Source organism: Limanda limanda, chromosome 14 (genome assembly GCF_963576545.1).
Source record: "Limanda limanda chromosome 14, fLimLim1.1, whole genome shotgun sequence".
NCBI classification, from domain to species: domain Eukaryota; kingdom Metazoa; phylum Chordata; class Actinopteri; order Pleuronectiformes; family Pleuronectidae; genus Limanda; species Limanda limanda.
The window spans coordinates 4,693,827-4,715,094 of NC_083649.1; the positions used below are offsets into that span (position 1 = coordinate 4,693,827).

Genomic DNA, 21,268 nt, shown 5'->3' on the forward strand with positions numbered 1-21,268 from the left:
AGGAAAAAGGAAATGCTTCCTCTCTCTCTCTCTCTCTCTCTCTCTCTCTCTCTCTCTCTCTCTCTCTCGCCCTCTCTCGCCCCAAAAGACTAAAAACAGGAGGAAAACCCACCTTCCATCCTGTTGCGTTCAGGAGCTGCTCGTACATCACAAAACTCTCAGACTGGTGTTGGAAAAAGTACCAACATTTTTTAACTTATAGGTTAAATCAGCAATTTAAAATGTACTCGATTAAAGGTGCACGATTTAGCATAAAAAAGTACCGTTGCTGCTGCCATTATTACTATATACTGCTATTATATTGGTATGATTACTATCATATATAAATATATATATTATGTTATATTATATACTATATAAACTGTACTATTTTTATATACTGTGTAACAATAAAATTACCATCATATCATCAGTACTATAACCATCATCTTGCCACTGCACCTTATCTACCTATTTTATTTTATTTTATCTTGTGTTCTGTTTTTATTCTTTCTACCTCAATATTTTTTATTTTATTCTATTGTATTGTATTTTATTGTATTCAAATATACCGGCTGCTATGACGACTTAATTTTTTCCTTTGGGGATGAATAAAGTAATCTATCTATCTATCTATCAATCTATCTATCTATCTATCTATCTATCTATCTATCTATCTATCTATCTATCTATCTATCTATCTATCTATCTATCTATCTATCTATCTATCTATCTATCTATCTATCTATCTATCTATCTATCTATCTATCTATCTATCTATCTATCTATCTATCTTGCAAAAGTACTCGTTATGTAGACTGGCACATTTGATATTAATATAGATAATGGTATTATATTGCATAATATACATTTTGAACATGATTATTTGTGTTCCTATTTACATTCAATAATTTCACAATATTATATGATTGTGTCTAGATTATATTCTATATTACTATTTACTGATGTCAATTTAAAGTGTTTAAATATAAATGATCCATTCTACAGTTAAGAATACAACAATTCATACAATTCAGATGATTTGTGAAAATTACTTTAGATTTTCTAACATAAATAACTCCAAATCTGACACACTGGACCTTTAACTTTGGCCAGCTGCAGTTCGCTCGCCCGCCTGTGGGTGGCAGCACCGCATCCTCCCTTTTATGTACAGACGAGGAAGAAGACGCCCCTCCATCCACAGAGCTAGCAGCCGAAGCTAAGCTAACACACAACGTAAACACTGGAGCAGCTAGCGGGACACTGACACGTCCCCCCGCCGTGACTCGCGTCTCTCCCCCCGCCTCGGTTCCTCGGACCCGGCCATGTTCGCGCGGATCTCGGATTTACCCTGAAGCTGCGCCGCTAACCGATGGTAAGAGATGGAAGTGGCGTCCCAGGGAGCTAGGTAGCTAGCTTAGCCGTGCTATGCTAACACCAGCTAGCTAGCTTAGCCGTGCTATGCTAACAGCCTCCATCGCGAAGGGCTTTTCTCTGCAGGATCCGTCAGAACACGACGTTAGTCCGGCGTTAGGCACCGGGGAGGATCCGTGTCTTTTCTGGATGTTTTACTGGTGTAAGGTCGCTGTTCCGTGGACGAGGGAGGGTTTGATGGAAGATCCGTTTACCCCCCCCCGTTACCCGAGCTAGATTAAATAACCCTAATGTTTTTCTGCCTGATCTCAAATAGCAGAACAACATTATAAACAAACGTGAGGTTTGTTCTTGTTGGGATCGTCTGTGATGTTGTGTCGGTTGTTATCTGAGCTAAATGTTGTGTTATTATTATTGTGTGTTTGGCCTTGTGTGTTTTGTAGTTACTGGGGTGACCAGTGGTGGGCGGTGCTGTCAGTGCAGGGATCCCAGTACATGAGTTACTGGTTCGTTGTATTCAGTTTGTCCAGCAGCTGATCCGTTAAATCCAGCTTTTTTAATTCAGTTGACATCTTTCTTTTCACTGTATTTCAGCTGATGTTGTGTGTTTTTTTTGTTGCTGTCAGCAATTCCTATGTAAACAAAAAACAACAACAACAAATTGACCAGGAGTTGTTTGTGTCGCCTCGTATAACTGTCGTGCAGAAAATAGTGAAAATACTCAAATTCTAAGTAAAAACAGAAAGTAAACAAGAGTAATAAGAGTTGTGTATTTGATTGTAAAATGACAACTCCAACCAAACGCTAATAGTGAGAACGTAGATAAATACTGAATGATTATTGTAATAAATTAGTCAATGTATAAAGTAAGCATTTTAGTGTGTTGTGGAATAACAATTTGGACACAAGTTGTATCATTTGAAATGTTGATGAATGGTTATTTTCTAGTAACTTAACTGTAATTTAAAAGTGAAGTGTACTGAACTGAAAGGTGCAATGTGTGTCACAATAAATCAGAATCAGAATCAGAAGGTATTTATTGCCAAGTAGGTTTACACCCACCTGGAATCTGCTCTGGTTATTGGTGCATACAATGAACATAGAAACATAAAAACACAATAAATAACCCACACATAAGAAAAACAATAATTATAATAAAAAAACAATATATATTTACTCACTATTTACTTCTTATTTACTCACTTTTTCTATTATTATACAAGGTAGCATTTATTTAGACATAAACATATCTATATATAAAAAACAAAAGATATAAAAATAGAAGCAAAAGTGAAATTCAAAATTCAAAATGCAAAAAGCAGAACAGTGTCAAATTGCAATATGCAATGTAATACAGTAAAATATCATATAATAAATTAAAATATGTGTTAATGTAACACATCCTTGAGGTGTGGGGGCGGAATAAAAGACTATGCTATCAACAAAAGACTATGCTACTGACGGAGATGCACGGACAAATGATGGCTATTTATAAATGCATTCATTAATATTAAATTATTATTTAAAAAAAATCGCACATAACTGAATATAACTGATATAAACAGGCCTCTGCACTGCTTCCAATGTCTGAAGAGCTGAGCAAGAGTCTGTTCATGTGTCTGGAAACAACCAGAACATTAAATCATAAACGGATGCAGTGAGGAAGTTCGTATTTTCTTACTGACTGTTGCAATTTATCTATTCATTTTGGTGATTTATTCTTAAGTAACAATTCAAAGAAAAGCTAAAATGATAAAAAAACATTATAAGTTGTTTGTATTCACCTCTTCTTCTCCTTCACACAGAAGGTTAACAAGGTTTCATTGGTTCTTTTATTCTTGTTTTGTTTGAAAGCTGCATAATTGATGCTGATTTGCCGATTAATTACTCGGAGCAGTTCACTGGGGGAAAAGCTCTTTTACTGGGGGAACCGATTCAATTAAATTCAAGTGCACTTAATTAAAATGCATCGAGGTTCCCCCTTCAGAAACCACCGGGTTCATTCCTCTCGTGAGGCTCTTAAGGATAAACACCCAGAGCCTGTGACTGGGAGAGGAAACCACCACCAGCAGCACATTGGTTTATGGGACATGATTTGTTCATAAATGCATTTTTGTCGTCTCTCCACTCAGCCAATGATTCAGCTGGAGAAACCAGTGCTGACTGGTACCATGCCAGTGGTGTGGCCCACCATCCTTGACCTGGGCAGGGATGAGTGCAAAAGAATTCTCCGTAAACTGGGTAAGATTATGCATTTGTGAAAAGATATATTTGACCGTAACTTCTCCTCTTGATGAACGAGATGGTTGACGTGTGTCTCTGTGTTTCCAGAGCTGGAGGCCTACGCCGGGGTCATCAGCGCACTGAGAGCCCAGGGAGACCTGACCAAGGAGAAGAAGGATCTTCTAGGAGAACTCACTAAAATCCTCGGGTAATGGTTCCCCAACATGTTCTAAAACTGGTTGCCTGAGAGGAACAATTTCTTCAGATTTTAAACACTAATGTTGCTTTGTCCACCGTCTTCCTAGAATCTCAACTGAGCGCCATCGTGCAGAAGTTCGCCGGGCCGTCAATGATGAACGCCTCACTACAATTGCTTATCAGTGAGTAAACAGCTGATGTGTGAGGGTCATTTATCATGTGCATAACATTATGAGAGGCAGCACATTGAATGAGCAGATTGATTTATTATCTCATGTGTTTAATTCTATTCTTATGTAATTTCAGTGAGCTAATGAAACACTCTAAATAGCATCTTCATTAGCGCAGATGATTTAGTTGCAAGCGGTTGTTAACTGCACAGATGGGAAATGAGATGATTGACTGATTATCAGCAGGTTCAGATGTTAATGGGAAGAGGAAGAGAAGAAAACAATATTAACTTTACTGTATTTTGGGAAATGTTCAAAAGTAAGGTTAACTGCTGTATTTTTAATTCGTCCTAAAAGGGGGTAAAACATGATAAATGCTCTTTTAAGTATTTATCTGGTTTGTAAAGATAGTTTGTTAAAAAATTTGTGGATTTTTCTGATGGTAAAAGTTTGTTTAAATCTGTCTCTTCAGACTAAAAAAGGCCACGTTCACTCCTACAAATATGAGCTTATTGCATCTCTGATCCGCTCTGGGCTGATGTTGTAGGAACTAAATGTTGTGTCACCTCTTTCCAGCATGTCCGGTCCTAACAGCTCGTCTGAATGGTCCATCGAAGGACGCCGGCTCGTTCCCTTGCTGCCGAGGCTGGTCCCTCAAACAGCTTTTACTGTCACTGCTAACGCGGTAGCCAGCGCCACGGCCAATCAGAACGCCTCCCTTCTGTTGCCGGCGGAAACAGGAAACAAAGAAGGTAGATCAGAAACACCTTTTTTTTTTTGGGGACTAAGGGCATCTTAAAACCGATACGACCCTTAATGATATGTTTCACTTCCTCCCCTGCAGTGGTCGTATGTTACTCCTACACGAGCACCACCTGCACCCCCACCCACGCCACATCCACCAGCGGCGCCATGGGAATAGCGGTGAAGTCACCACGACCACCCAGCCCCTCGTCCAACGTGGTGGTGCTGCCCAGCGGGAGCACGGTCTACGTGAAGAGTGAGTCTCAACATGATATTAGGTCTTATATCAAATGGAAATAGACCGGATGGTAATTAACAATCTAATAATTATAGTACATTTCATATCCTTGGGGTTTTGGCGACAATTTGGACAATTTCACTATTTTCTTAGGGACTAAACCAAATGATGAGTAAATTAATCAGGAAAGTAAAAGACAGAGGAATCATTCGTCGTTAATTTATTTATTACATCTCTGGCAGCACGCCGCCTTATACATTGGCATATTTGTATTTATAAAGCTATCTTGGGTCTGCTCCCCAGCTACTTATGTAATTACATCTTTAAATCCCAGAGCAATTACTGCTTACGTTCAAATGAGTTTTATTTATTAATTATGCCCAAAGTTCACTCTGAATTTGACAAGCACTGTTTTAAGTTCGCTGCACCTGCTGCTTGGAATGCACTGCAAAAAACTCTAAAGTTAAAGGAGCTCATAAACCTTGAAACTCTGAAGACTCGTGTGAGAGAAATTGGAGCGGCTTCATACCGCACTTGTTCTTGTTTTGGTGTGAATCCGGAGCTTTAGTCCTGTTGCCTTATCTTTTTTTGTTTTTTTAAATGTATTTTATCTGTGTTATGTGATTTCTGTGTGTCTTGTGACTGTTGACATTGTTTGTATGCTGCTGTCTTGGCCAGGCTTCCCTTGGAAAAGAGGTCATTGTATCTCAACGGGACCGACCTGGTTAAATTAAGGCAAATAAAAATTAAAAAAAATTAAATTTCATCGCAGCCACATCCTGATCCTTTCACCTTCCATTTCCCTCCCAGGTGTGAGTTGCTCCGACGAAGACGAGAAGCCTCGCAAGCGGCGGCGCACCAACTCGTCCAGCTCGTCGCCGGTGATGCTGAAGGAGGTTTCCAAGATCTCGCCGCAGGTTTCCAAGAGCATCACCGTGCCGATGGGCAGCAGCCCCAAGATGAGCAACATCATGCAGAGCATCGCCAACTCGCTGCCGCCTCACCTGTCCCCCGTGAAGATCACCTTCACCAAGCCCACCATCCAGACCACCAACACCACCACGCAGAAGGTGAGTCCCGCCGCGTGGTCACATTTCTCACGCTGCTCCAGTAGGGACGGGAATCGGCAGGGACCTCCCGATGCGATACTATCACGATACTTAGGTGGCGATACGATATGTATTGCGATTCGATATTACGATTTCCTGCGATTTATTTTGGTTATTTTTTTTTTAAATACTGGACCATGGAAAAATGTTGAATCATTCCTTCAAATACAACACAGTCAAATTCACTTAGAGCTTTACCAGTTTTATTTCAAATATTAACATTAACTTAATGACTGCCGGGCAGCCAATAGAGAAAATAAATAAAAATGTGCCCTATTATTGTATAGCCCCTGTCAACTGCACACAAACTGACAGATTAAGAAATGTATGCCACTTAGGCTACTTTTAAACAATTAATAAAAAGTAAATTAAATAGAATGAATAAAAGTTTACTTAAAATATAAACTTGGAAATAAACAAAAAGTAGGCTATTGTTGTTTGCATGTAGCCGATGCAATGCTAGTGCTTGGGTATGTTTAGATTCTTGTGCAAAAAACAAGAGCTGGTCAACTTGCTCCCTCCATATATCCCCCCCGTATAAACCAATAAATACGTTTTTGTTTGTTTTTTTTAATAATTTTTTTTTTATTTAAAAAAATCTGTTTTGGAGACAGCATAGCGATTTAAAATCGTCATACACAAGAATCGCGATTCGTAACTGAATCGATTTTTTCCCCCGTCCCTATGCTCCAAAGTTCAAATGTCTTTCTGTTCCATCAGGTGATCATCGTGACGACTTCCCCGAGCTCCAACTTTGTGCCCAACATCCTGTCCAAGTCCCACGCCCACAACAACGCCGCCTTGTCCAAGCTGGGCGCCTCCACCATGCTGACGGCGCCCACGCAGAAACAGACGGTGGTGTTCCCCTCCACCAACGCCAACACCGTCGCCGTGACATCAGTGGTCTCCTCCAGTCCGTCGGTGGTCATGTCAACGGTCGCACAATGTAGGTCCAACATACGTGTTCGGTTCCAAGAACCTGCATTTCATATTTGAAACGATTCATTTGTTTTCATTTGAAGGCACAGATACATAACATGAGCTTTTTCCTACCGTCTCTAATGTCTCACCATCAGTGTTCACTGCCGTAGGTTCTGGTTCTTCTGCAGTGAAGGTGGCGTCGGCCCGACTTCCTTCACCCAAGACCCTGGTGGGCTCACCCACTCAGATCCTGGCCCAGTTCACCAAGCAGCACTCACCCAAACACCTGCAGCAGGGCTCAGCTCTGGGAGTCTCCGGCATGGGTCAGACCCAGGTCACCTCCTCCTTACCTGGAACCAAGCCGACCATCCAGATCAAGCAGGAGTCCGGTAAGGATGCATCACACGATGGTTCTTTCTCTCTTCTTCTATTTCTCTTATTTCTTACTAGATATCAGGTTTTTTCTTTGTGTCTCTGGATGTAAGATCCTTTTTTGACCAACCGCAATAAGACTATTACCGCAATAATATCTCCCTCTGTCAGAGCCACCATCACAGAACTGCACTAAATATACCTGTCTCCTGCACTGTGTACCTGTACAACACTCAGCTCCATATACACTTACTTCACATCATATGTGATATGTGTTAATATAAACCATATTGATATTATATATCATTTTATACAATAATATTGTCTTTTGCACACTCTGTCTACATATTCTTACACTCACAGTATATTATATTATCTATTGTTTAGTCAAATACTTATATTTATACCTCTACTATATATCATATCATATTATATCATACTCTTTGTATATTCTTTGTATATATAAGTCTATATGCACATATTTATACATGTGTACATGTTATTATTATTATTAATATATTTACTATTATTATTATATATACTGTTGCTGCCATTATTATTATATACTGCTATTATATTTGTATAATTACTATCATATATAAATATATATTATGTTATATTATATACTATATATACTGTACTATTTGTATATACTGTCTAACAATAACATTACCATCATATCATCAGTACTATTACCATCATCTTGCCACTGCACCTTATCTACCTATTTATCTTGTGTTCCTGTTTTTATTCTTTCTACCTCAATATTTTTTATTTTATTCTATTGTATTGTATTTTATTGTATTCAAATATTCCGGCTGCTATGATGACTTAATTTCCCTTCAGGGATGAATAAAGTAATCTATATTTCTATCTATCTATCTATCTATCTATCTATCTATCCATCTATCTTTCTATCCATCCACCTATCTATCTATCTATCTATCTATCTATCTATCTATCTATCTATCTATCTATCTATCTATCTATCTATCTATCTATCTATCTATCTATCTATCTATCTATCTATCTATCTATCTATCTATCTATCTATCTATCTATCTATCTATCTATCTATCTATCTATCTATCTATCTATCTATCTATCTATCTATCTATCTATCTATCTATCTATCTATCTATCTATCTATCTATCTATCTATCTATCTATCTATCTATCTATCTATCTATCTATCTATCTATCTATCTATCTATCTATCTATCTATCTATCTAACTAACCTTAATTGGTCATGAAACATTTCCTTGACCTTTTAAGAAACCACATTAAAAACATGACTAATCAGCTCTGTAATATCTCTGTATTTAAGTTACTTGACAAACAGCTCTAATTTACTGTATTGTTTGTGTGCAGGAGTGAAAATCATCACCCAGCAGGTTCAGCCCAGTAAAATCCTGCCCAAGCCTTCGTCAGTGGGTCTGTCCGGCAGCAGCTCCTCCCCCATCATGGTCGTCAGCAGCAACGGAGCCATCATGACCACCAAGCTGGTCACTCAGCCCACAGGTCGGTCCGCTTCCCCCCCGAGAAACCAAATCTAATCCCGTTCATTTTAAAGCCAGCCTGCTTCACTACTGTATTCTCACCTGGGCTCACTCTGCACACAGCTTCCCAGGGAACCTACACCCGACCCACTGTGGGCACCAACATCGGAGCAAGAATATCAGCCGCTGGCGGGGGGGCTACCTACGTGAAGACCACCAGCGGCAGCATCATCACCGTTGTGCCCAAGTCGCTGGCCACTCTGGGCGGGAAAATCATCAGCAGCAACATCGTGTCCGGTGAGTTCGACACAGTTCTGTAACAGTTCGATATCTGAAACCCTCCCCTATGTGTTGTGTTTCAATGAAATGTGGTCGTCCCTCCTCCACAGGCACGACCACGAAGATCACGACCATCCCCATGACGTCCAAGCCCAACGTCATCGTGGTTCAGAAAACGACGGGAAAAGGAGCCACCATCCAGGGGCTGCCGGGCAAGAACGTGGTCACCACACTTCTAAACGCCGGGGTCAGTCAAACTTAATATTTAAGAGCTTTGGTCCAGATTATTTATTCATTATCAGTTCTGATCAGATATTTGTAGAGAAAGATAGATAGATAGATAGATAGATAGATAGATAGATAGATAGATAGATAGATAGATAGATAGATAGATAGATAGATAGATAGATAGATAGATAGATTACTTTATTCATCCCCGAAGGGAAATTAAGTCGTCATAGCAGCCGGTATATTTGAATACAATAAAATACAATACAATAGAATAAAATTAAAAATATTGAGGTAGAAAGAATAAAAAAACAGAAACACAAGATAAATAGGTAGATAAGGTGCAGTGGCAAGATGATGGTAATAGTACTGATGATATGATGGTAATGGTATTGTTAGACAGTATATAAAAATAGTACAGTATATATAGTATATAATATAACATAATATATATTTATATATGATAGTAATTATACCAATATAAAAGCAGTATATGGTAATAATGGCAGCAACAGTATATATAATAATAATAGTAATGGTGATATAATAATAGTAATTATAACATGTACACATGTATAAATATGTGTATATAGACTTATGTAAACAAGAATATACAGAGAGTATGATATGATATATAGTAGAGGTATGAATATGAATATAAGTATTTGACTATACAATAGGTAATATAATATACTATGAGTCTAAGAATTTGTAGACAGAGTGTGCAAAAGACAATTCATGTAGCAGCAATTTCGATGATTTTATTGAGTTCTATTAGTATTATTATGTTAAAAGTAGGTTTTTAGGGGATTTTTATCTGGGATCTTTTTAAAGACAAAACAATTGTATAAAACATTTCAAAATTGACAGGTTAAATAATCTTTTAAATGATGTAGTGAGCATTTGTTTGTAAAGAAGTGAGGCTGTGTGACTTTCAGCCCTGCAGTATCTTATATTGGAAAATGTTGGACCTTGTTGTTTTTGATTCTACCACTTGGTGTCGCCAAATTCCTTGAAAAACCTAAATCCCACGTGTGCTACGTGTAACTGCTTTCATTGCAGAGACATACGTGTGTTTCTGCTTTGACTCAGGGGGAGAAGAGCCTACAGGCCATCCAAGGGACCAAGCCAGCGATCATCACCGCCTCCAGACCCATCACCAAGATGATCGTCACCCAGCCCAAAGGCCTGAGCGCCGGGTCCCAGGCCACCGCCACCAAGATCATCCCGACCAAGATCGTCTACGGCCAGCAGGGCAAGACGCAGGTGACACGCAAACTCCACCAGCCAATCGGACGCTTCTGTTTACCGAAGCAACCAAACACGAGTTTATCTTTCAGATCATTTGACAGTTGCAGGGGAAATTCTGTAGAAATCTGTGAAAATGAGAAGTTCGTTCTGCAAGCTGCACATTCAGTCTCTCTCCTGGTGACACCTGCACACGGGATGTTTTCCAGAGAAGTGAGAGTTTGTAATTAAATGCAATCACGTTGACACAAAGGAGAGAAATCCCCCGGTTCTTCTGGCTGTGAACAATGTACACAACTTTCCTCTTCCTCCTCTTTACTTCCCTCATCCAGGGAGAGAGAGCCGGCTCTGAGCAGCCTGAAGGTCAAACAGCTGCAGAGCGTCTGACTCCTGCAACTCCATCGTGTTTCTGACATTAAACATGGAATTCAATAGTATTTTGGCCTGTTTGAGACAAAGCAACAAGCTGTAATCACCACACTGACACATCACCACCTTCTAAAGTCGATACAGGGAAGACGTTGGCTTGTAGTAATTTTGATTTTCACACGTCATCTTTCAGAAAAGCGAGTGGTTCGGTTTGATTCCACAGTTTCTTTACAGGTCAGGTGTGAATGTCCTGAACAGTGAAACCTGACACCACAGACGTGTCTTCACTTCCTGGGGATTTTTTATTTTCTATTTTTGAAGAGTTAACGAGGAGTCGACCGGTTCTGTAGAAATTCTTATATTTCAGACGATCAACTTCTCCTCCTGCAGTGTTTCTCTCTGACTCTTTTAGAGGATCTGAACTTATCAGGATATATATTTTCAGGAAGTTAAATTCCATCGAGCTACTTTCAAGGTGTTTTTTTCCGCTGAGGGATGAAAATAGGTCGTAGCCGTCCAACGAGCCTGGTGACATTAGATCATAGTATTTTATTACGCTCGTTAACTTCCTCTTGTCCATTCACAAACAGTGAGTCATTGTTTTTAAAGTCAAACTCATCAATCGTTTGTCATATTTAGTCTGAATTCAACTTTTGTGTTCAGTCATGAAGAGGAATTAAGATCAGTGACTTGGTTCTATTGACACAGTTTACATGTACAGCTCTATATACATAAAATCTATTATTATTATTAATATAAGCAGCTTTAACAAGCCGCCTCCTGTCAACCGGAGTCAGCTGCAACCACAAAGGTTGTGAATCTGGACGTTTTAACACATTACAGCTGATTCTTGTATGAAATGAATGTTGTAAAAATATCAATTCTGCTTTACTAACACGTTCTGTTTTTTCTTTCCAGGTTCTCATCAAGCCCAAACCAGTGTTCCAGACGGCGGTGGTGAGCGAACAGACCCGTCAGCTGGTCACCGAGACGCTGCAGCAGGTGACCCGGGCTGCAGAGGCGGGTCATGTTCTGACCTCCTGCTCGGACGGGTCGGCGAAGGACGAGGTCGCCAGCTTCCCGGAGGCGAGCAGCTCAGCAGGCGACGCCTCACACGTTCAAGGTATCCTCCTCCTCTTCTTCTCCTCTGTGGCACAGGATCAGAGATGAATTAGCTGAGCCTTGTGTTTTTCCTGCCTTCATGAGAACATTGATTCCATAAATGTACATTTGCTCCCGTCATTCCTCAGACATGCAGCCTGTAGTGCAGCTGTTCTCCTCCAGGGAGCACGAGTGGACTGAGCAGGAAGTGTCGGTGGAGTCCGGTCCCACCATCATCTACCAGGAGGTGACAGGAGGGGAATCCCAGTCAGCGACTTCCACTATCAAAGCTCTGCTGGAGCTGCAGCAAATCACTGGTGAGCTTTTTATGTCGGGGGAACGACTGCAGTGTAAACAAACATGGGGGGGGGGGGGGGTTACCACCTGTCACCATGACGACAGCAGCTCTGCAGAGTCCAGCAGAATATTCCTGCTGATAACCAGCGTACGAGCTCCGAATCTGTCAAAAATACCCTAATACGTCACTTCTTGAACAGTTTGCCTTCATAACTTTAGTCCTTCAGCCTTTAGCAAAGAAGATTTAAACGTTTATTGGAAACCACCTTTATTTTTTAGTTTGAACAATGTTTTTTTTATTAATTTCCAATAAGAACCTACAAAACACATTGACACATACCACACAAGTTGCACAATGAAATGCAGGCGAACTTCACTGCATATACTACATGCAAAAAAAAAAAATAAAGATAAACACAAATACCTACGTAAAATAATAACAATAATAAATAAAATAAAATAAAAATGGCACACTCGATATCCCTACAGATAGATATAATCTACCGTTGCCTGAGAAAGTCCATTAAGGGTTCCCACATCTCTTCAAATTCCTGTGCTTTACCCCTGATTACATAGTTTAGCTTTTCTAATGTAACATACATTGCCATCTCTCTAATCCAAGATTCTGTAGACGATACTTCAGGAAACCACCTTTATAATCTTTATTTACACAGCACTTTAAAACATCAGATTACAAATAGCTTGACCTGGCAGCATTTAAAACAAAGGAGTCATTAAATCATCAGAATTCAAAGATAATTCAGACTTGTTTTAGATTCAAGTAAAAGGAAAAAGTCTCTCCGATAAAAGTTTGTCTGCGTCAGCCGACCTGATGTCATCGGGCAGATTGCTCCAGAGCCGCGAGGGATAAACACTCTTTCAGTTTCCAGCCAAGCTGCCATCAAGCAAATATCCCTGGACTTTCTGGAGCTGCTAAAGTCCAACAAGCTTCCAACCCAATGTAACAATGTGTTTGTGATGTGTGTGACTCTCACACTGAGCTCATTGTGTGACAAACCTGTAGAACTGGGTTTGATGAGCAGAGATAAGAGCTGTGTGGAGTATTCAAGGGTGGGGAGGGGTTTTTGATTCTTAAAGTCCCTGAAGAGATGATTGTGAGAGATCCGGTTATTTTAATGGAAGTTTTCCTTGTTTTCAACCCCCTTAAAAACACCGTCTCTGTGTTAACCACTAAAATATCTATCAAGTAAAAAGCTTTTTATTTACCTGAACTACAGAGAGAAGCATTCGACACAGGATCATATTAGTGTCACGTGTTTATTCCTAATTTGATCATTTATCTTAACATTTTTTAACCATATTTTGTTAAGAAGATTTCCCTGATTTTTGTTATTTACGCTTCTGGACATTTATCAGCTGTGTCACACTCTTGCCTTGAGTTTAAGATTTAACAGTGATTTAGTTCTTAGTCACTAATTTGCAATAATTCACCTTTGCATCGCTGTTTTTATCATTTAGTCATAAATAAATGCATCATTTCCTGCACAGATGTTTCATATCAAAAGTCTTCCAGTGACTCAGAGAGCATCATCCCTCCATTTCCTGAAAGACCTTTAATGTAAAACATTTTCTGTGAAATATAAAAGTGCAACATGTTGGTTTTCTAAACATCTTGTTGGAGTGGTCGTGTTTATCATTAGATTTCATTTGACGTATCCTTTTAATGCATTTTCCTTCTACATAGAACAAATCAGATTTTTCTTTTCTATAGTTTATATCCATGTTTACTCAGCAGCTCTTCTTCTTGTTCACTGTTTTATTCATCGTAGAGATCAGTGTAATAATGTCAGAATCAGAATCAGAAGTATTTTATTGCCAAGTACGTTCACACATACAAGGAATTTGCTCTGGTTATTGGTGCAAACAATGAACATAGAAACATAAAAACGCTATAAATACAACATGCATAGGAGAGCAATAAGAAATGGGAAACCAGTATATTTTTACTCACTGTTTACTTCTTATTTACTCACTTTTTACCAATATTTATACAAAGTAACATTTATTTTGAGATAAACATTTCTGAATAAAAATATATAAAAGATAAAAGATATAAAAAGTGAAGTAAAAAAGTGAAAAGCTAAATGCAAAACAGTTAACAGTGTCATGTGGAACCTCTGGTAGGACTGTGACCCCTCTGTTAAAAACTGCTCCATAGAGATACAGGGATCACAAGCTGCTGGGTAACTTCACAGGAACAGTTCATTAGAAACAGCTGAGCTTCGTTTGTGATCATTTATGGATTTGACCTGAACTGCTGCTGTATTATTATATCATAGTGAAGGAGAAGGGCGAGGCCAAACTGCGGCAGCACACCATCGACCTGAGCCAGCTGGCCGTGCCCATCCAGCTGAGCCAGGACAAGAGGCCGAGCGCCGAGTCGTCCAGAGCCCCCCCCACCTCCGAGGCCGAGCCCAGCACCGAGTTCCTGGCGACAGGTACGACTGCTGTCACATGACTAGGGTTGCAAAATTCCGGGAATATTCAAAGTTGGAAACTTTCCATGGGAATTAACGGGAATATACGGGAATTTACGGGAATATATGGGAATTAACGAAATAAACTGGAAATGTTGTGGGTAATTTATACTAACTGTATTTACCTTGTCATATACAGATATAAATATAAACATTTTGTTGTGTCATAGGCTGATTTCAGCCCTGAGGAAACTTTTGGCACTTAACTATATGCTTCTGCATCGTTGTGTCATTCTTAACATAGGTCTTTGCACAGTATTTTCAAATGTACACAGCCTTTCCTTCTACATTGGATGAGGTGAAATGTCTCCACACATGAGAGAGTGCACGTGGCATTGTTCTGTAGAATAAGATGAGAAAAAAGTTTGTAAAAAAACACTAATGCAATGCCAGAGATATAAATAGTTAGCCAAACAATTGGAATCGTCTGTGAAAATATTTTACAATTGATGGATAAATGAATGGAAATAGGCTAGATGAACAGATGAAAAATCCTCAATCAGCATACTAATATATTTTCCCAGTAATATCATTGAAACTTACCTGACTAGTCCTGCACACTACAGCAGGCCTCAATAGCCCTGCTGTAGAGTGAAGGATGCTGGGAGTTATCTGTGCATGTGATGGAAGAATGCACAGTGGAGGGTTGAAACTCAACGTGCAGTGTGTGCTGCATTCCATACATCTTTAAAATAGAGTTTTGAATGATGTTTTTATTGCTCAGGGTTTGATTTGCGTATTTTTTTTTATTTTTTACAAAATTTCCAAAATACCCGAGCTGAACTTCCCATGGAAAGTTTCCAGAAAGTTTCCCGAAATTTACCGGAAACTTTCCGCCCCTTTGCAACCCTACACATGACAGACCCTCCAACACCATGCTTGCCCTTATTTGCTTTTATATCTTAACGTGAAGATCACCTGACAGCTGGACTGTGATTCCCCCCCCCCCCCCCGACAGGTAAAGTCAGCAGAGTTGGCGAGGATCACAACTTCAAACCGGCCGCCGTCTCCGCAGCAGCTGCAGCTTCGCACGCCAGCCACACGGTGAGGGTCAGAGCTCAGGAGGACGTAGTTTCCATTCAAAGCTAAGGAGTCAGTCGGCTGATTGAAACTCTCGATCCCAGAGACAGTCGTGCAGAAGTGAAAAAAGAAACCAGGTTTTTGAACAATCGATTATTGCACCGAACTTTCCTTTTAATCTCCATCTGAACAACCCATGTTTGTCCTGACTCCTTGTGGGACTTTTATTACATTACATTTCATGTCATTGAGCTGACGCTTTTGTCTAAAGCGACTTACATTTTTAGTACACTCAACATTCATGAGGGGCCATTTAGGGGTTCAGTATCTTGCCAAGGAATGCAGATGGGGAACAGAGGGGATTGAACCGGCAACCTTCTTGTTGGAGAACGCCCACTCTACCTCCTAGGCCACACAGCCCCATATCTTTTCTTAGATATCTATGTTAATCAGTCAAAAATGTATTCTGGAGCCTTAAATATTTGATTATCTGAGCAAATAGAGTTTTATCTTGATGCCCTGGAGACAGTGTTAGACTCCTCCCTCTGTTCTCTTGATGCCGTCCCTCACTCGGCGTCTTTGTGTCTCCTCCAGGCGTCTGAGAGTAAAGCTGTGATGGAGGTGGGCGACCTGGAGGGCGACACCTTGGACCCTCAGACCGGCTTGTTCTACCGCTCCTCTCAACCAGCGGCCGATCCCGTGAAGCCGACGTCCAGCTCGTTAGGGGCTCAGCCGGCACCTGCGAGCCAGGCTGAGGCCGAGCAGAGCCGGCACACCTCCACCTCAACCTCCACCTCCACCTCCACCTCCACCCCTGCCCCCGCCAAGGCGCCGCCACCACCACCGCCACCTCAGCTGCAGAGCAAACCCCAGATGAGCCAGCCCTCCTCTTCCTCCACCGCCTTCCCCTCCACCCCCCCTCTGACCAAGAATCTCCCCAAGCTACGGGAGCAGACTCTGCCCAAACCCCAGACCCTGACCCAGAGCCCGAAGGACCGGCCGCTGCCCGCACCAGCCCAGTTGGTGGCCAAGGTCGCGACCCCGGGCACGCCGACCAAGCTCCTGGTGACGCCGCAGCTCCCCAAGCTCCAGCAGGCGCCCACGTCCCACCACAGACCCCTGCACACGCCCATGTCCCACCCGCCCCCCCTGCAGGCGCACCACCCGGTCAGCACGGAGAAGACGGTGTCCAGCCAGGTGAGCGGTCGTACCACTGAACCCTGTGTGGGGGGGGGGGGGGTCTGCTGTTCACACACGGGAATCGAACGTGTTTCATATTTACCTTGATACAAACCTCTGATGAATGTTGTGTTCTGCTCTCCATCTGTGTGATCTGACAAAATAACAAATTCATTAATATCAGAAACCGCAAGAGGAACATTCATCATTGTTTATTAAACTTAACGATTTATAACAACTGACTGATATATAGTTTCAATAAAACCACAAATGCAACAACTCTCTGTTGCAGCCTGAGTGTTTTTCACTGTATTGTCCACGTCTCTGACATGTGGATGTAAATGAATCACAGCAGGAGAAGTGGAAACGTCACTGGAATGAATTCAGTTGTTTGCTCCGACAAACATCTGCTCCATAAATCCTGTGTCTCCTCAGAGAGAAGGAAACATATGTTCTCCGGTTATGGATAAAAACTGCTGCTGAGGTTTCCTTCTTTTCAAACTTAGAAACATGAAACACGCTTCTTCTTCTCCTCTCCTCTTATAGGTTAAATAGCTTATTAGCTTATTATTCGGATACTGATCAGTATTATACATCAATATATTGTGTCACTGTATATTTTTAACAATTTGACAGTTGATTAACGATATATCTTTTGTTTATCCTCATTGAATGATCTGCACCGCAGCAGCCGATCATCACGCAGAGCGCCACGGTCACTAAGATCACCTTCGGCAGCGCCCACCACTCATCGCCGGTCTTCAGCAGCGCCGAGGCCACGGCCAAGCTGGTCCCCGAGTCCAGCTCCGGACCCCCGGGGGGCAAACCCTCGGTGTCGGACATCCTGAAGATCTCCATGATGGAGGCGGAGATCGACCCGAGCACGGAGCCCATGGTGGTGGATTCCTCCAGCGACTGCGGCCCCCTGGGTAAAGCGCTGGCGGTGCAGGCCGTGTCCGGCACGCTGGACTCGGGTCAGTTCATCAGCAGCTCGGGCGCCGCCATGCATCACTCGCACGCCAAGACGCAGCAGTTCAGCCGCATGCCGGGCCTCACGTCACAGAGGAGCAAGGCCGACCTGGAGGTCATCGAGGTGAGATGTGCATCACATAAATAATAGGGCTGGGCAAGTTAACTCGTTTTAATCGAGTTAACTCAAGTGATGCGTTAACTCGATTGTTTATCCGCCAATTATTTTCCTTTTTCCTGTTCTGCAGCAGTCAGCAACAGACTTTCACAAAATAAAAGCCTGACTTTCACAATAAAACAATAAATAATCAAACCTGAGTTAACGCGAGATAAAATAATTAATCGAGTTAACTCATCACTTGAGTTAACTCGATTAAACGAGTTAACTTGCCCAGCCCTAATAAATATACATATCGGCAATACATTTAAGTTTCATCAGCATCTTCAGCTTCTAATTAAACATGTTTGGATAAAGTCGAACCTTCAACTGTAAATAAAGATGGAGGACATGTCTCAACTTCCCCCTGTTGCACAAAATTAAACAAAAATATTCCAGTTACGAACGCTGCCATCTTGTGCTTTTGACGCAATTAGGAGGCGGAGTCTGCACAGAGGTGATGGTGGAGTGGAGGTGTGGCATCAAGGTCACGCCGATACACCTGCTCGGCCAATCAGGAGTCAGTCTCAGCTGTCAATCATGACGTTGACAATGGTTTTTATATCATCAAACAACCAATTAAACGATGTGACGGCTCACAAAAGTGAAGCCGAAGCTCGTCATTCGCCCCCTGGTGGCCGGCTGCAGTTGAGGTCAAAACCCCGGCCTCCTCCATGTTAGCAGATGGAACATGAACCAAACTAAAAACTCGTAAAAATTACACGTTAAATGCATTTTTCTCAAATATGGCTCCTGTCATTTTAAGTGGTTCTTCTCACACTGATGTTTGTTCAAGTGAAAGTTTGGTTTTGATTTGTTATTTAATGATGTAACAACGGGGGGGGGGGGACATCTTGATTGACAGCTGAGACTGACTCGTGATTGATGTCATCAGAGCAAGATGGCCGCGTTCTTATTCAGGATATCGTGGCTTCACTTCTGGAAAGTGGGACTTCTGGAAGGAGTTGGAGACGCGTTGTCCATCTTTATTTATCATCTATAGATCTACGAATATAGAATCATATGTTAAATGATCAGTTCACTGAGCTGGAGCGTGACTGGAAGCCTTCGATGTGACTAACGCGTGCCGGTGGTTCCTCAGTACTCCATCCTGCCGGACTCCAGCCAGTCCAACGTGGTGGTGGAGCCCAGCGGCTTCCTGGAGATCACCAACTACACCAGCCAGCAGCTGGAGGAGGACAGCCCCATGGAGACGGAGGTGGACAGCAGCAACGACGAGGCCGCGGCCGCCAGCCCCCCCGACCAGCCCTAAGTGTCTCCCCCCCCCCACACGGGACCACTGAGGCCTCGGACCCGGCAGACAAACACCCACTGGTTTCTGACAACAGCGAGAATGTTTTAAGTCGTGTAAAATATGAATTTGTTCATAATAAGCCTAGTATTATTTTTCCTCCTCCACACAACTAACGGAACATGTGGTTTTTATTGGCTGCTCGTAAAACATGTGGGAGTGAGGTGCAAGGATTCCAACAGATCCTCCCAGAACCGACCTGCTGGTTCCACGTGTTCACTTCGTTACTCACAGGACTTTGTGAGAAATGATTTGTTCGGTCCGATGTCAAATCATCGAATTCCACAAACACACTTTCAAACCAGCCGGAGGTCGTCCAGTGTTTCAATCCACGTGAAAAAAATCATGTCACCCAGGAAACTCTGCGACATGTATTTTTGTAGAAAGTGTCTCAGCCGTTGGTTTAAAATCATGAGAAGGTTTTAAATCATGAGATGAACTTTGTAACGATGGATGTAAAGTTTTGGTAGAAAGAGAAGCTGAAGGAGGAGGAGCCAGAGGAATCATCGAGTCCAACATTATGTGTTACTGCTCATTTCAAGTGTAAAAAAAAATATACAATGAGTAAGGAAATGTACCTTTTTTCTTTTGTAATATATATTCTGGAGTTCAAAAAAGTTTGCTGTGAAAATGTCACCACGTATGAAGTTGCATAGAGAGTTTGAACTATGCATTTCTTTTATACCTTTTTCGAACTAGACGACTTGTTGAGAGGAATCATTTAATCTGCACAATAAATCGGCTCAGTAGAACCTGTCGGTTTGTTTATTGGTTTTAAAGGAAGTTCTCAAAATTCACCTGAAGCCGTTAAGATGATGTTATTCTTTAATATTGCATGTTTCTGTAAAAGCTCGGACGTAAGGATGTGTTTTCTTCTCAGGATCAAGTTTTAGCTTCGGTTTCGGTCTTTACACAAAACTTTCCTGACAAATATGTAAATATTCAATATGAAAAGAACAAGACTCAACTTTCAAAACCTGGATCTGAAATCATCAGTCAACAAAAAGTTAATTCTCCACTAGAATATTACAATGACTGCATGGTCTCTGTGCAATGTTTCCATTCCAGACATATTATCTGTTATTTAAGGACGTTTAAAAACATGTAAAACCTTTTAAATCTGTATTTAAGTCACAGATATCTAGTGTTTAAGTATTTAAAGCGTAAAAGGACCTTTTCATTCCGGATCAAACTTGTAAAAACCTCTCAAACTATAACACTGGTTTATGAAAACACATACATCAGAGTTGATAGAGTTTCATGAGCTGTTCTTTGGACGCACACTTCATGTGTTATATATCTACTTACACTTGGCCTCACATTTGCTCAGGCAGCCAAAAAGAGCTGTGGAATTTATGTTGGCTCCTACTGGCAGATATAAAAACATATTTATTGCGTTATAAGGATCATGTGAGCCAGGTTTCATGTTTACTGGCCTCTGTGCTGTTGTAGGATTTTTGCACACTTGTAAAAAAACACACACACACAGACACACACACACACTTGCTGGTGGAGTCCAGCTCCTCACAAACTTTTCTCTCCTCGTGTTGAGTGTGATCCAGTGGGCTCCTGGGGGCCGGCGGGCTCTGATTGGCTGGAATCGACTAAGAACATGTGGCTCTGTTTAGGAGCGTGCTGACTTACCGTCCTGCCTCCCTCCGCCCTGCACCCCCCCGCTCAGATCATGGTGTCAGGGTCCCGGGGGGGGGGTTCACGCTTTGCCTCCGCCCGCTCTGCTGACTCACCTGAGACACAAGGGGAGAGAGTCTGTGTCACATCAGTG

At 41.5% G+C, this 21,268-nt stretch overlaps 1 protein-coding gene across 3 annotated transcripts; it reads left to right on the forward strand.

Moving 5' to 3' along the window:
- Positions 1-1,166: 1,166 nt before the first annotated feature.
- emsy (EMSY transcriptional repressor, BRCA2 interacting) lies at positions 1,167-20,237 on the forward strand. 3 transcript variants are annotated; one of them, XM_061086142.1, is made up of 20 exons: positions 1,167-1,354; positions 3,486-3,594; positions 3,685-3,784; positions 3,882-3,956; positions 4,521-4,696; positions 4,789-4,944; positions 5,737-5,996; positions 6,756-6,981; positions 7,112-7,345; positions 8,701-8,850; positions 8,952-9,125; positions 9,218-9,354; positions 10,398-10,601; positions 11,871-12,075; positions 12,203-12,370; positions 14,651-14,809; positions 15,807-15,892; positions 16,463-17,065; positions 17,736-18,140; positions 19,276-20,237. In XM_061086142.1, exons 1-20 carry the CDS (start codon positions 1,352-1,354, stop codon positions 19,444-19,446), a joined length of 3,801 nt encoding a protein of 1,266 aa, XP_060942125.1. In that variant the 5' UTR covers positions 1,167-1,351; the 3' UTR covers positions 19,447-20,237. The 3 variants fall into 3 exon arrangements, with proteins under 3 accessions (XP_060942125.1, XP_060942126.1, XP_060942127.1); XM_061086143.1 differs by having other exon boundaries at positions 7,127-7,345; XM_061086144.1 differs by having other exon boundaries at positions 7,127-7,345; positions 10,428-10,601.
- The last annotated feature ends 1,031 nt before the right edge of the window (positions 20,238-21,268 follow it).

Bases quoted from the DNA above. Each gene is read 5' to 3' on its own strand.
- emsy (XM_061086142.1), top strand. The intron at 8,851-8,951 runs GTCGGTCCGCTT...CTCTGCACACAG, and splicing joins GCTGGTCACTCAGCCCACAG to CTTCCCAGGGAACCTACACC. The intron at 9,126-9,217 runs GTGAGTTCGACA...CCTCCTCCACAG, and splicing joins CAGCAGCAACATCGTGTCCG to GCACGACCACGAAGATCACG.